Genomic DNA, 16,011 nt, shown 5'->3' with positions numbered 1-16,011 from the left:
CCTTCTTTTTCTTTCATTTGCATTTTGGTCCACAAGGCCAAAAATTAAATTCCACACGTTTGGCATTTTGTGGAGATTACATTTCCATGTTTTTACTTAGAAAGTAGCTGGAGACGTGGAGTCAATGCGGTCAAGTACTCAATTATTGTTAGTTAGCAAAATAGAATTTTTGGCGAGATGAATTTGTTGTAAAATATTTGTCTTTATGCCTTTATAACAATTTACTACTGCCAAATCCTTACAGCTTCACTTCTCTGGTTCAATTATCACCACAAAGGCACAAGTACGTCCATCTGTAAACCAATCGATAGAGATCAAATTTCAAGCCATGAACTTGTATTGTCCGCAAACATCTAATCACTTTAGATATTTGTATCGTTTAATTAATTAATGATCACTCTAAAATTACAGAGGTTGGCTGAATATTATCCTAAAATTAATTAATTTTACCGAAAGATAATTAGTAGACAGATCAAATTTGTCTAGCTTTTGTATTGTTTTCTGACAATCAATTTGGAAACTCTCCACTCAAGTTAATGTGTGAGAGATGAACATACTCCTAGTGATGTTGATGGAAGAGGAATTTGGAAAATGTATGAGATATGAAGTTATATAATTAGAATTTTGAGGGGCCAAAGATTGTGACTCGATTTTTGCATATATTTGATTATTTCCACACTTGATTAGTTTTGAATGCTCAAATGATAATGAGATTTGGAAGTCATAGTTTGGAAATATGAGATCTTCAATTGATATTAGATAAATGAGAGTAGATGAGGAGATATTTCCAGTAAGTTGACAGAGAGATGTCATATCTTCCAAGCACCAAAGACAATTTATTGTACCCGGAATATAATTATGGTCAATAAAAGAAAAAAAAAAACTCTTGCAGATGCATCAACTGATTGGGAAAAAATAATTCATCCTTTAGCTAATAACAATTAATGAATGCATAAAATCTTATATATTTTAACATAAACATTAAATATTAATTTTATTAATAGTTGCAACGTTAGGCATGCATAATTTGGTCATGAAAACAATAAATCTATCCGTTCTTGAAGACTATTAACTATAATAAGAAATCAATTAATATAATTTTTATAAGAGGAGAAGAGAGATTAAGTACCCTTCATCAAGAAAGGTACCATTAAGTCTAGAATATGATAATCAATGGCGAAAAAATTAACATGCACGTAATTTATGACCAAATATTTTAAATCTTTGAAAAATTTAACAAGTTGTTTCAGTAAAATATGAATCACCTTCCACACATTTTAAAAATCTTATCATTTTTTTTTCCTTTTTCATTAAATTATGTTTTGATCCACACGGCCGAAAATTAAATTCCACGCGTTTTGCATTTGGTGGAATTCTATGTATTTTTTTTTTATTTTACAAAACTTTAGTCGGTGGAGTCAACGGGGCTAGAAATCAAAGGTGCTTACTCAATTATTATTTGTAAAGTTGTAGACTTGCGGGGTAGCTACCGGAGTCCACACGTTGTAATGTTTGTTTACGTCAATTTCATTGTTGGTCATGTCCAACACGCTCAAGAATCCAATTCTGCATAAACACAGAAAATTAAAGACTTAAAACAGAGTTTAAGTAATTAATAATTTAATTTAAAACAAATTAAACAGGAGAATTTAATTATTGAATTCCACGTTGTGCTATTGAAAATAAAAGAATTATTGTCACCTCCGTCAATTAGATAATCACTACAAATTAGTAGATATGGACAGCAACTCGCAATTAGATAATATGTAGTTACGAAATATTAAGCACTAAAATCAAAGCGTAGAAGTTTTTTAAAGGAAAAGACATTTATTGAGTGCATTTGGTTTTAACTCAGTTAAGTATCATGAAAATTAATAGATTGATTTACATAAAACATAATGGTTTTAAACCATATGTTAATTGAATAAGATTGTCTATAATAAAATAGTAACAGGAAGTCATCCATATTTTAACAAGATAAAACCACCAATGACACCAATAATAGTTCACTTTTAGATCACTAATGCTTCCTAACATTACAATTACATAAGATGATTTAAAAGTGATATGGAAACTGTCCATATCAATTAAATTATCATCTTTTTCAGTGCTACTTGAATCTTCCGGCACAGTTGCAGGTGATAAATTATCATCAAAAGATTCTTAAATCTGGGGGCTTGCAATAGTAAACCAGCATCTCTCAGAATGTATTTTATTTGTCATTTGATAATCTATTATTATCAACATTAGACCACCTCGTATCTGATCCTGGAAAAGTACTCGGACTGTGCATTGTTAATAACATAATAGTTTCATTCATTGGAGGGCATGTTAATCTTTTCCATTGTTTCATGGCAACCTTGAAATCGCAAGTCGCACCATAACCCAAAGAGCAGCGGACATATTCAATATCGCTGCAGTAAACATCACCATCCCCACGCGAAGGGTGATTTCCTGTGTGGGTTGTGATTTCAAATTCTTCAATATCAAGATCATATTTACCCAATTTCAATATTTGTTAACGATCATTGTATTTAGTTTTTACTCGATTAAAACTCATAATTGATCAATCAAGATCATTCAGTTAAATTTAAACACTTTCATTCTATGAAAGCATCATTGCTGATGCAACAAAATGCTTAATAATATGTTAACATCATAAAATCTACCTTGATAGGGTTCTCGCCAGTGATCACCCTATTCCATCAAGACAAATCACAAAGGCCACATTCAAGGAAGAAAACTTCCCTCTTTCAGCATATCACATCTGGTTAATTCTTCAATTTCCTGTACTTGAGAAGGGAAAAAGCATATGCATAAACAGCTTCAAATGAGGAAACTTCAACTATGGAGGCTAAAATGATGAAGAAATTGGTGGCATTCGCTCCGTGATCTTTGTTTTCGAACTCTGCAAGATTGGCAACAACTTTGTTCAAACAAACACTCATCTTTCGTTTCTCATAAAACCTCAAGAACTTCAGCCATCTCAGTACATCCTGTAATATTTAACGTAGCTGAAGCCTCTTTTCCTAATGAAGTTATACTCAGACCTAATAGTCCTGACCCAATTGCCCTGACAGCATTATAATGACTGGCATGCAGCGCCATTAACTTTTCAATGTAGCTCTTGCTAGAAAGCTTTGGATTAATGATGACAAGTAATGTTGCACCCTTTTCATCAAGACAGGAGCAGGTTTTTGCAGATTAACAACCAGCCACTCATAATCTGACAAAGTAGCTTCAGATAATGGCTCCAAAAACTCACATCTGGCCAGAATTTCAGCCGGGAGTACTCCAGCAATTAAGTTAGTATCCAGACTTGGTTTACCCTCCAGAAGTTCTTCAGGCAACTTAACCAGAGTACTTTCAAGGGCAGAGGGAGATGCACCCAGGATAACCTCTTGCTTGAAAGGCAATGCTCTCGCTGTTTGCAAGCAGAATTCTATCCATTGATGGATTAATGGAGATGGACCTCTGACTCGCCCTCCAATTTGTTTTGTTTCAAGTCTTGAGGCAGCAGGGATTGCCTATAAAGAGAATACGAATTTATTAGGCACATTATCGTGTTTACTGATCGCTAATATGAAGGAGATAACAATGTGAATATCGAAGTAGAATGGCAGGCAGCTAGCACCAGACTTGGGAACAACACAGCAACATTATACATATGTTTGACAGCAGGAAGAACATCACTAATCCACCCAACAGCAACCCATACATCTCCAATTGCAAATGCCTTCAGATAGTGTGTACTGTCAACCAGTCGAACCTATGTAAAACCCAATAAACGCAGATATTGTAATATTGTTACCGGTATCGACAAAGATATTAGCATCTAAAACAAATTATTGTAGAAGATAAACAATGGGAAGGAGCATGGGCATTCTACATATTGTTAGACATCTTGAAGCCCCCATAATAGGATTGATCAAATGTTAGGTAACCTAAAAGATGTGACAACTATCTTTCATATTACATGTGCCCTTAACTCAAACCGGGCAAAGTATACAATTTCAATAACTAGAACTTATAGATGATTCTACTAGAATACTATGCACAGTATATTTATAATATTCATAAATCAAAACCTATCATCGTTCACCTGAAAGACTCCTGAGATGCACAAACCAATTTCACTACGCCATACCAAAACTTTGTTGAACTTTCCTGGATCCACCTGATTGCACCTACCATCCCCCTTCATTACAGCTAATAACCACATAATTTAATTTTTTTGAAATTGGCATGCCAGACAAATTTGGTCAATTACAAACATATTTCTGCCTAAAAATGCATCCATCAAAGGACACTGACTTCTTGTTGTCACTTCATTTTGCTAGTCTCTATTGCTCGCGCATTCACATTAAGGAAACGAACCAAATGGAGCCAATTTACCCACACCACATTATTATGGATTTTCATTGTTTTGGGTTTTTGTTAATTTAATGAGACAGAATCTCACATCCCTTGCCATTTCTTCAGCTAAATTTAGGAGCAAAAGCCTTTATTGCATCCATCTCAGGAGAGAACACCAACATATGTATTAATATGTATGAAAAGGAAAAGACAACACTAACATATGCATTTATATGTATGAAAAGGAGAAGAAAACACTAACATATGCATTCATATGTATGAAGAAGCAGACTTTTACAAACAAAATCAGTTGTCAGGCAATAACATGCAATGACCAGATATCATTTCTGTAAGAGTACATGGTTTGCCAGTAATGCCAGATTCTGCTGAACAGCAATCTTCCCACCAGCAACTTGCGAATCAATATCATTTGAATTGTATGATGCTCCCCTATACTTCAAAACTGAACCAATAACCTCTCGGGGAGAATTAACCATTGAAATTCTTCCTACGAGCTCAGGCTGCCACAGATCTTTCCAGTCCTACAATGCATTTTCATTAATCATGTTATTGTGCATAGAATGCAGATCTCTCAAAACAGCATCAACAAATTTCTCATTCTAATTTCCAGTGTGAACAAATTGTGCAATGACCAGAGCATCTCAAATATATAACAACTCTGCAGCCTAATTCTTCCTGTTCCAAGCAGGCGCATGTTGCATAATAGGATTGATCAAATGTTAGGTAAACCTAAAAGATGCAACAACTATTTTTCATATTACATGTGCCCTTAACTCAAACTGAACAAGGTAGACAATTTCAATAACTAGAACTTATAGATGATTCTACTAGAATACTATGCACAGTAGATTTATAACATTTATAAATCAAAACCCATCATCGTTCACCAGAAAGACTCTTGAGTTGCACAAACCAATTTCTACGCCATACCAGAACTTTGTTGAACTTTCCTGGATCCACCTGATTGGACCTACTATCCCCCTTCATTACAGCTAATAACCACATAATTTAATTTTTTTGAAATTGGCATGCTAGACAAATTTGGTCAATTACAAACCTATTTCTGCCTAAAAATGCATCCATCAAAGGACACTGACTTCTTGTTGTCACTTCATTTTGTTAGTCTCTATTGCCCGCGTATTCACATCAAGGAAACGAACCAAATGGCGTCAATTTACCCACACCACATTATTATGGGTTTTCATTGTTTTTGGGTTTTTGTTAATTTTATGAGACAGAATCTCACATCCCTTGCCATTTCTTCAGAAAAGCCTTTATTGCATCCATCTCAGGAGAGAACACCAACATATGTATTAATATGTATGGAAAGGAAAAGAAGCAACATATGCATTCATATGTATGAAAAGGAGAAGAAAACAATAACATATGCATTCATATGTATGAAGTAGCAGACTTTTACAAACAAAATCAGTTGTCAGGCAATAACATGCGATGACCAGATATCATTTCTTTGAGAGTACCTGGTTTGCCAGTAATGCCAGATTCTGCTGAACAGCTATCTTCCCACCAGCAACTTGCGAATCAATATCGTTTGAATTGAATGATGCTCCCATATACTTCAAAACTAAACCAATAACCTCTCAGGGAGAATTAACCATTGAAATTCGTCCTGCGAGCTCAGGCTGCCACAGATCTTTCCAGTCCTACAATCCATTTTCATTAATCATGTTATTGTGCATAGAATGCAACAAATTTCTCATTATATTTTCCAGTGTGAACAAATTGTGCAATGACCAGAGCATGTCAAAATATATAACAACTCTGCAGCCTAATCCTTCCTGTTCCAAGCAGGCACGTGTTTAAAATGAGGAAAAAAGAGCCATCAAATGCCCCAAAAAAACCACCATTTGGCAGTTCATTTCAGAAAACAACTTCAAACAAGATCTTACAAATTGATGACCAAATAAACTTCGCCTCATCATTTCTACATGTCACAATGAACAACATTTAAACATCAATAAACAGGAACAAACCAGTTTTATTATGTTTTTGGAACATACTGATAGTCTCACTAAGATGATGAGGAACTGTAAATCACTTGACTAAAGATGTTACTTTTTATTGTTAGAGCTTGGTCAGTATTTATTTGTGTGGGTGAAATTTTTATTTTAATTATTAGAAGCAGATATCCAGTGGGGATTAAATAAAGGTTGAGAGATATCTCGGTATAAAAAAGGGAAAAAAGAATGAAGATCCCCTGTCCTTATTCATTTAAATTTGGACCATTTTTGAGACAAAACTTGACTACATAATAATAAACTACTGAACTGTTTTCTCCCCATATTCTTTATTTTGAGATACCTTCTCCAAGGTAACCCACGTATCAAAGCATACTTCATACATTGGAAAAATTCTCCATCATTACAAATGATAATTTGAATTGTGAGACATGAGACACACTGTGTATTTGTTTTACCAAACTCAAGTTAATTGGCTACGCTAAACGACATTGACAATGTTCAGTGACAATATTCAGATCAAGATTCTGTAACGTTTTCCGTCAAACTGAAAATATGAAAAAATAATGATCAACCTACAAAAGGGGTTAGTAGTTAGACCAATTGCTCAATCTTAGGCAAGAAAAATTTAGTGCTACCGACCGTCTGTCCCATTTTGAAGTGCTCATGTCGCATTGTGACGTCAGTTAGCATGTTTCAGTGGCATTGACCAAACTTATTAATTGCATCAAGCAGGAGGTTAACTGCACTGTACTAGGATCCTGGATGATATCTACCATGTGGCCTTAGAAATCGGAAGATACTTCCACCTTCATAACTTCCTAGACATTTTAAAGAATATTTTAATTGGCAGTCAGTAGCTTCTCATGGTTATAGTATCTTGAGTTCTAATATTAACCCTGACTTATGAGCTAGCATACCCAGGGAGACAATATTTAATTTTTCTAGTTCACATCCTAGCAACTCACTTATTAAGTGCCATCACTACATGCTACAGTGGCATAGCTTGTCATTGCTCTGAGTGTACATTTGACTACAACGACAAAGTTTAATGAGCCATTTGTAGAAGATAATATCATTGAGTTTATAGACTGTCTCAGGGATACAATTATTACCCATCAATAAGATGCTTCTAAAGATATTATCATAAAAATATTGAAGAGAAAGGCAGTCTTGATTTTGTTTGATCTAAAACTAAATGATTTTAAAGACAATTATTACCTCAATCAGAGCCAAATTATGCTTTCGAAATTTACTTTTCTGGTAGGCTATCACCATTGTGCCCCACCTGTATGGTGCCGCCCATATTTCACATCGAGGATCAATTTCTCCTGCATCATTCCTGCGTAGATATACCTGAGACTTCGTTAGTGCAAATAAAAGCAAATAAACAAATAAATAAAACGACTAAAAAGGGTAATACAGATAGAGAACAAATTACATTACCAAATTTCAATGTAAGACAATAAAAATTATCGGGTCAAAGATAAAGATGTTACCTTCCATTTGTGACTTAAGCATTTGAACCAATCTTGGTCTTCAGCTCCAGCCGTTGGCTCAATCAATCTCTCTTTAATGGCAAAACTAAGCCATGAATCACCAACACTAACCAAATCAGCAGCCATATAAGTAGCTGAATTAGCCTTGACTTTGTTAAAGGGCAGAGATAAATTGTTAAAGATCCCACCAATGCTAGCACACAAATTCATCTGAAACTTCAATCACTTTCCTTGACTTCGCATAAAATCCTTAACCCAAGATTGAGGCACTGAATTCTGAAGAGAAACAACTCTCAAAGGTACAGTCAATGCGTACGTTTTCGATTTCCAATTCTCAAATTCTTGTTTCAATTTCTCATCCTCTTTTTGTTCTGTGTCTTGATAAGGCAATTGGTCTTGTCGGTTGACAGCTGGAGTGAGAGGGAGCTTTGTGGGACCAGCTGAGCATATACGGGCTCCGAATCCGAGAAAGAGTAGGTGGAAGCAGAAGCGAGTTGAAGAGGGAGCTTGTAATGGAGACAGAGAGGTTGTCGGTCATTGTGAGCCGTTGATCAATGCGGGACCGGGATAATCTGATGGCCTTAATTGAGCACTGTTTATCGGAGACACGGAGATGGGGCGTAGGGTATGATAGTCGAGAAGGGGAATCTGAACGGTTAAGGTCTGGCAAATACTGTTTATAGATAAAAATTGTATAAGATAAAAATTGTGGGGGAAGCAGGGGCATTCTACATGTTGTTAGACATCTTAAAGCCCTCCCTATAGGATTGATCAAATATTAGCTAACCTACAATATTCGACAACAATTTTTCATATTACATGCGTCCTTAACTCAAACTGGACAAATAGACAATTTCAATAACTTGAATTTATAGATGATTCTACTAGAATACTATGCATGGCAGATTTATAACATTTTTAAATGAAAACTCGTCATTGTTCATCTGAAAGACTCAAGTTGCACAAACCAATTTCACTACACCAAACCAGAACTTTGTTGAACTTTCTTGGATCGATCTGATTGCACCTACAATCCCCCTTCATTACAGCTCATAACCACATAATTTAATTTTTTGATATTGGCATGCCAGACAAATTTATTCAGTTACAAACCTATTTTTGCTTAAAAATGCATTCATCAAATGACAATGACTTGTTATTATCACTCCATTTTTTTAGTCTCTATTGCTTGCTAATTCACGTTCAGGAAACAAGCCAAATGTCGCCAATTCATCCACATAATATGGGTTTTCACTGTTTTGGGTTTTTGTTAATTTAATGAGATAGAATCTCACATTCCTTGCCATTTCTTCAACTAAATTTAGAAGAAAAAGCCTTTATTGCATCCATCTCAGAAAAGAACACCAACATATGCATTCATATTTATGGAAAGGAGAACACAACACTAACATATGCATTCATAGGTATGAAAAGGCACACTTTACAAACAAAATCAGCCGTCACCCAATAATATGCATTGACCAGATATCGTTTCTTTAAGAGTACCTGGTTTCCCAGTAATGCCAGATTCTGCTGAACAGCAATCCTCCCAATGTCGTTTGAATTGTATGATACTCCCATATACTTCAAAACTGTACCAATAACCTCTCTAGGAGAATTAACCATTGAAATCCTTCCTGCAAGCTTGGGCTGCCACAGATCTTTCCAGTCCTTAAACCCGTTTTCATTAATCATGTTATGGTGCATAGAATGCAGATCTCTCAAAAAGCATCAACAAATATCTCATTCTAATTTCCAATTTGAACATATTGTGTAATGACCAGAGCATATCAACATATATAACAACTCTGAAGCCTATTCCTTCCCATTTCAAGCAGACACATGCTTAAAATGAGGAGAAAAGAGCCATCAAATGCACCCAAGAAAAAAAAAAAAACTACCATTTTGCAGTTCATTTCAGAAAACAACTTCAAACAAGATCTCACTAATTGATGACCAAAGAAACTTCACGTCATCATTTCTACATTGCACAATGAACAACATTTAAACATCAATAAACAGGATCTAACAAGATTTATTATGTTTTTGGATCATACTGATAGACTCACACGAAGATGATAAGGAACTGTAAATTACTTCACTAAAGACGTTACTTTTTCTTGTGAAAGCTTGGTCAACATTTATTTGAGTGGATGAAATTTTTATTTTAGTTATTAGAAGGAGATCTCCAGCGGGCAACATATAAAGGTTGAGAGATATCCCGGTATAAAAAGGAAAAGAGGAATGACGATTCCCTGTCCTTATTCACATAAATTTTGACCATGTTAGAGATACAGCTCGTCGACAGAATTATAAACTACTGGACTGTTTCTTCCCATTAACTCCCCATCTTCTTCATTTTGAGATATGTTCTCCAAGCTAACCCACATATCAAAGCTTACTTCATGCATTAGAAAAATTCTCCATCATGGTGAGACATGGGTGAGACATGAGAGACACACCATGTGTTTGTCATATCAAAATCAAGTTAGTTGTTAGACGATATTGACACTGCTCAGTGACAAAATGCAGATCAAGATTGTGTAATTTTTTGGGTCAAAATGGACATAATTAAAACATAATAATCAACCTACAATAGGAGATAGTAGTTAAAACAATTGCTCAATCTTAGGCAAGAAGAATTCAGTGCCACTAATCGTCTATCCCATTTTAAGGTGCTCAAGTCGCAATCTGACGTCAATTAGCAAGTTTCAGTTACATTGACCAAATTTATTAATTGTTTGACATTAGCATCAAGCAGTAGGCTAACTGCACTCTATAGGATCCTGGATGATGTCTATTATATGGCCTTAGAAATTGGGAGATACCTCCACCTTCATAACTCCCTAGACATTTTAATGGATATTTTAACTGGTGGTCAATAGCTTCTCATGGTTATAGTATCTCAAGCTCTAATATTAACCCTGACTTATGAGCTAGCATACCCAGGGAGAGGGAGACAATATTTAATTTTTCTAGTTCACATCCTAGCAACTCACTCATTAAGTGCCATCACTACATGCTACAGTGGCATAGCTTCTTGTTGTCCTTACTGTACATTGAACTACATCTAAGAAGTTTAATGAACCATTTGCAGAAGATAATATCATTGAGTTTATAGACTCTTTAAGGTATAGCACGATTACCCGTCAATGAGATGCTTCTAAAGATATTATCATCAAAAATATTGAAGAGAAAGGCAGTCTTGATTTTGTTTCATATAAAACTAAATGAGCTTAAAGACAATTATTACCTCAAAATCGGAGCCAAATTATGCTTTCGAAACTTACTTTTCTTGTAAGCTATCACCACTGTGCCCCACCGATGTGATGCCGCCCATATTTTATCTCGGGGATCAATTTCCCCTGCATCATTCATGCTTAGATATACCTGAGACTTCGTAAGTGCAAATAAAAGCAAACAAACAAATAATTGAAATGACTACAAAGGGAACACAGATGGAGAACAAATTACATTACCAAACTTCAATTCTCAAGAAAAGTAATTGCCCTCAAAGGCACGGTCAATGCGTACGTTTTCGATTTCCAATTCTCAAATTCTTGTTTCAATTTCTCATCCTCTTCTTGTTCTGTGCCTTGATTAAGCAATTGGTCTTGTTGGGTGACAATTGGAGTGAGAGGGAGCTGTGCGGGACCGACCGACCAAATACGGACTCCGAATCCAAGAAATGGAGCAAATACAGCGGAAGCAGAAGCCAGTTGAAGAGGAAACCTGAAATGGAGATGGAGAGGCTGTCGGTCATTGTAAGTAGTTGGATTGATGTGGGTCCACTATAATCTGATGGCTTGAATTGACTACTTGTCTTTAGTGTGGACACGGGATATAATGTTAGGGTATGACAGGCGAGAAAGGGAATAAGAAGGGTTTAGCGTTGGTACAAGTAACGATAATGATGATATCGCCATAACCATTCAGAGAATAGGGGCGACCAAGTGCAGGTTAAATGAATTTTACAAAATTAAAATAATCTGCAAATGAGTTGATATGTCGATGCGGCACTCCTTATATAGATGGTAAAATGGTAAATAACAAATTTTATAAAATGGACCGTCAAATTTGCTTGTGTTAGTAACTTCTATCACCTATCACCTATGGTTTTAAACAATTTTGTTTCGTAACTAGGAATTAGAATTTTAGGAGAGATTAAAAGTTAATTTACATTGTTCACTTTTTTTACTTAAAAAAATAATATTTGACCACTAACAAAATACTATTATAACAACAATGATAGTACAATAAAATAAATGGTATTGTCTTTTTATGTGCTATAATAATGTTGTAGCATGACCAGTGCCCTATTTCTTATCTTGATAGTGTTCAAATATCAGTGCTAAAAAAAAAAAAAAAATTACAAACTTTATAAATACAAATTTGATTTTAACTAGAGTATGTGATTTAAAAAATATAAAAATTATTTTATCTATGTCAAAATCTACTTTTAAAAAGATCAAAGTTTTAGAATACCCTTATTTATTTATTTTTATTTCATTCTTTTCCTTAACATAACTTTAAAATAATATGTTAGTTATAGTAATTTAATAATTTATTTCTTAAAAGTTCTACACTCTACTAATAAAAAATATTAGTTAAGCCTTAAACGCATTATATTACTCTAATATCTTTATCAACATATAATTAGACAAAATTCGTTGATGAAATAAGTGGTGAGTGAATGTTTAGATAATGAAATATTCCAAGTGGCAAACTTTAGACATCGAAATTTCCTTCTTTTACCTAGTTCTTAAAACAAAGTAGAGAGTTGAAGTTAAAAATATTTACTTTCTACTAGCGACAAGTAGTCAATAGTTTTGTTGACACATAACTTTGCGATTAATATTTCTTACTTTCAGTATATATATTTCAGGATGATCGCTGTCTTTTCTAAGGGCTTGTAATAGTATTTAGTTGCCCTGAATTCCAATCTTAGTGTTTTATGGCTGTTATCTACCTCTTTCTATTACATTTTGTAAGTTTCAATGCTAAATTCAATAGTTGGCCTTATGAAGAATGCACGCACCACAACATTTACTTCAAATAGTAAACTTGCAGTGCACTGATGAACTATGAATTATTGATAATAAAGCTCAACATAGGCTAACAAGTGCTTGTAAAATTGCTTTATGGTACATTTTTTGAACTATATAAGCTAATCTATGATTATTAATGGGCTCTTGATCCAACCCCATTATTTAGATATACATATGTATAATGTTAGCATCAATATGTTATGAGACATCCCAAAATAGCTAATCGTAGATGTTTATCCTTTTTCTTAATTTGCCTTCCTCTACTCTTGCACTAAACTCAAAAAATCCAATGCACCTAAAAGCAACATGAAAAATCTTATAGATAATTCATGACCAGTTCGTACATAGTAGCAATTATGGGAAAAAAAAATTAAAATCAAAGATGCATATAAAATAATCAAGCTGCTAATAAATAATATGGGGGTGAAATATTTATACTATACCTTCACTTATTAGGAAGTTTATTTTGCTATTGGATGAGATCAAGCTCTCTGCAGATCCTATTGGCAAAAGAAAATCACACACATGGTGATGAGACCGCCGTTAGGCTATAATTTAAAAATTGCATAATCGGGGATTGAAATAATTAACACAACAAAGTTCAAGCACATATCGACTATAAAAAAAGTCAGCTTCCCTAAGGCCAAGAACATGGGTTAAAATCAAATGGTCTTTTTAATTTAAAAAATTAAAAAAAAAGTTGATGTCCGCTAGGTAATACAAATAAAGTGTGACACTAATAGGCATCAATTTTATGAAAGAAAATAATGCGGTTTGATAAACTCTAATTAATGATATTATTATCAAATAACAAAATTTTCTAGTGTTTGGAAGTCATGAAGAAATAAATTTGGTTAGTTCTTGATAGTTGCTGATCAAATAATTGGGGATTATGAATTTAAATCTACACAAAATTTCAGATTTGAGAGCTTAGATGATCTGTTAAAATGTCTACCTCCAATTTATATTTAGTATTTTAACTTGAACAAATAGATATAATTCAAATAAATAACAAATAAAAATATCTTATTTACCCTTACTTGCTATCCCATCAAATGTTATCAAGCTTCATTAAATATATTCTTCTCAACTCTCAAAATCTTTGTACATGTAAGACAATAGAAAAATGTCAATTTTAAAAAATAAAATAATAATATAAATTTTAACTCTAGAATTTTTACTGTTTAGAAAGCCATATTTATTTATTCAATTATTTATTTTTTAATTATTTTTATTTTATATTATTATCGAATAATATATAATATGGTGTAAAATTAACTAACTACATTCTAACTTATTTATTTATTAGTAAGTAGTCATGCAACATTTATAAGTTTTATTTTTTAACATTTTATGAATTTAATTATTGATTTTGCCACATCTGTAACTTTCGCTTACCTTGAATAGTGGTCACAGTAAAACTAAAATTAGACTAACAAACTGTGAGTTTAATTAAGTTGCTTGATCACAAAATAACTAATCAAAATCCATTGGTGAAGGAGGTTGAATCAGAATTTGTCTGAGTCACGGTGAGACACTCCAATCATAAAATTGAGTTGATGGTAATCTTGAACTCGCACAATTTTCATCTTCATCTTCATCTTTGATCACTGGAAGTAGTAATGACGATATGCCCAAGAACAATGACTTATCATTTAAACTTTTAATTTTAGTCCGCTTCATCACTGATGAATCAAACTTGAAAACCATATACCTAAACGGCATCACGTCAAATTGTGCTATTAATGGATTGTTGTCACCTGAGTCAATTAGGTAATCGGTAACCAATTTTTCATCATCATGTCGAGGGTATGAAGTATTTCCCACTGTTTTCAGGGCAATGTTGAAAGCACCGATCATAGCATAATTACGCAACACACAGTAGACAACTCCTTTCTTAATATTCTACCCCAACAAGAATATGCTTATTTAAGTACTTTCTATGGGCTTTCTGTTCAAATTCTTCAATATCAAACGATCTTCATCTTCCACTTGACGACATCATGAGGTATAACCCAAGAACAATGATTTGTTGTTTAATAAATCACTTTCCACTTGAGACCACTTCATCCCCAGTGGATCAAACCTGTAAACAGTATACGCTTACATCTCCCTCTCCGAAATCTTCTTCGTTTGTGATATTACTATTAATAAATTGTTGTTGTTGTTACCTGATCCTGAGTCAATTAGGTAATCATACATTAACCGGTTCTTTGCATCATCGAATGGAGGATATCGAAGTATTTTCCTGTGTTTCAGGGCAGCCTCAAGAGCACCGATCATAGCATAAGGAAAAGAACACTAGACAACTCCTTGATGGCATTAACTTCCCGTTCAGTCTTCTTGATCTTTGCCGAGGCAATTGGTAGCAGCAACTGTAACTGTTCAATGCATAGACTATGATCCCGTCTTTTGATGTAGCATCCCCGTGATTGATGCATTGTGTTTTTGAATTCACTTGCATAATCTGCCACCTGAAGGAGTAACAACGTCGTAAAACTCAAGAACAAGGATTTGTTATTTAAACTTTCCACTTCAATCCACTTCATCTCTTAATGGATCAAATTCACTTGAAAACAATATGCCTCTCCGAAATCATCTCATATTGAGCTATGGTCACATTGTTTTCTATGATTCAATTAATTCACCTTACAAATAGGAATATTTGTAAACCACCTAGCTAGTTCACCCCCTAATCTCTAAATTTGTATTTTTGCTACTTGATTATTTAGTTTGAAAAACCAAACCAAACGTAAAGTATAAGAAGAATAAAACAACATCCTTTGGTCAACAAAAGTCTAATGTCATGCTCTGTTCTAGCTTCTTAAAAAATTCTCTACTATTTTTCTTAAAAAAAAAAAATTCTCTACTATTACCTTACCCGACAATACAATCCAAGTAGCTGTCAGCCACACCGCACACTTCCACAATCATCTTCTCGTTTCAAACTTATAATTTTCTTTTTTCTTTTTTCTTTTTTTATTTTCTGGAAAGAGCTGGCTTTCCTTGATTTTCGCTTTTTTTCAAAAATTATTCATGCCTTTTTATTTTTCCCGATCACACTTTTTTTTTCCACCTCCATGAGCTGAGCCGTCGTCGCTTTTTGAA

At 33.9% G+C, this 16,011-nt stretch overlaps 2 protein-coding genes and 1 pseudogene across 17 annotated transcripts in view; 2 read left to right on the top strand and 1 right to left on the bottom strand.

Annotated features, from left to right (window-relative positions):
- Positions 1–16,011, top strand: part of LOC107175196 (SH3 domain-containing protein 1-like) — a 76,440-nt gene that overhangs the window by 13,720 nt on the left and 46,709 nt on the right. The window lies entirely within an intron of this gene.
- Positions 1–16,011, top strand: part of LOC127902615 (SH3 domain-containing protein 1-like) — a 36,905-nt pseudogene that overhangs the window by 14,571 nt on the left and 6,323 nt on the right.
- The window catches only part of LOC107174289 (uncharacterized), a 34,763-nt gene continuing 21,331 nt past the window's right edge, over positions 2,580–16,011 (bottom strand). For 2 of the 16 annotated variants that reach the window (XM_052442260.1, XM_052442259.1), the window contains exons 2-5: positions 5,859–6,041; positions 4,716–4,898; positions 3,635–3,769; positions 2,580–3,527 (exon numbers count right to left, since the gene is read on the bottom strand). In XM_052442260.1, the coding sequence (XP_052298220.1) occupies positions 3,108–3,527; positions 3,635–3,769; positions 4,716–4,898; positions 5,859–5,951 (831 nt within the window). In that variant the 5' untranslated portion in view covers positions 5,952–6,041 and the 3' untranslated portion in view covers positions 2,580–3,107. Of the gene's footprint in view, positions 3,528–3,634; positions 3,770–4,715; positions 4,899–5,858; positions 6,042–6,998; positions 7,178–7,577; positions 7,713–7,855; positions 8,216–9,377; positions 9,527–11,108; positions 11,919–16,011 lie in introns of those variants that run through there. The other 14 variants (XM_052442255.1, XM_052442248.1, XM_052442249.1 and 11 more) reach the window with 14 other exon arrangements.

This window comes from Citrus sinensis, chromosome 5 (genome assembly GCF_022201045.2).
Source record: "Citrus sinensis cultivar Valencia sweet orange chromosome 5, DVS_A1.0, whole genome shotgun sequence".
NCBI lineage: Eukaryota > Viridiplantae > Streptophyta > Magnoliopsida > Sapindales > Rutaceae > Citrus > Citrus sinensis.
This window is presented reverse-complemented; position numbering and strand designations above follow the sequence as displayed.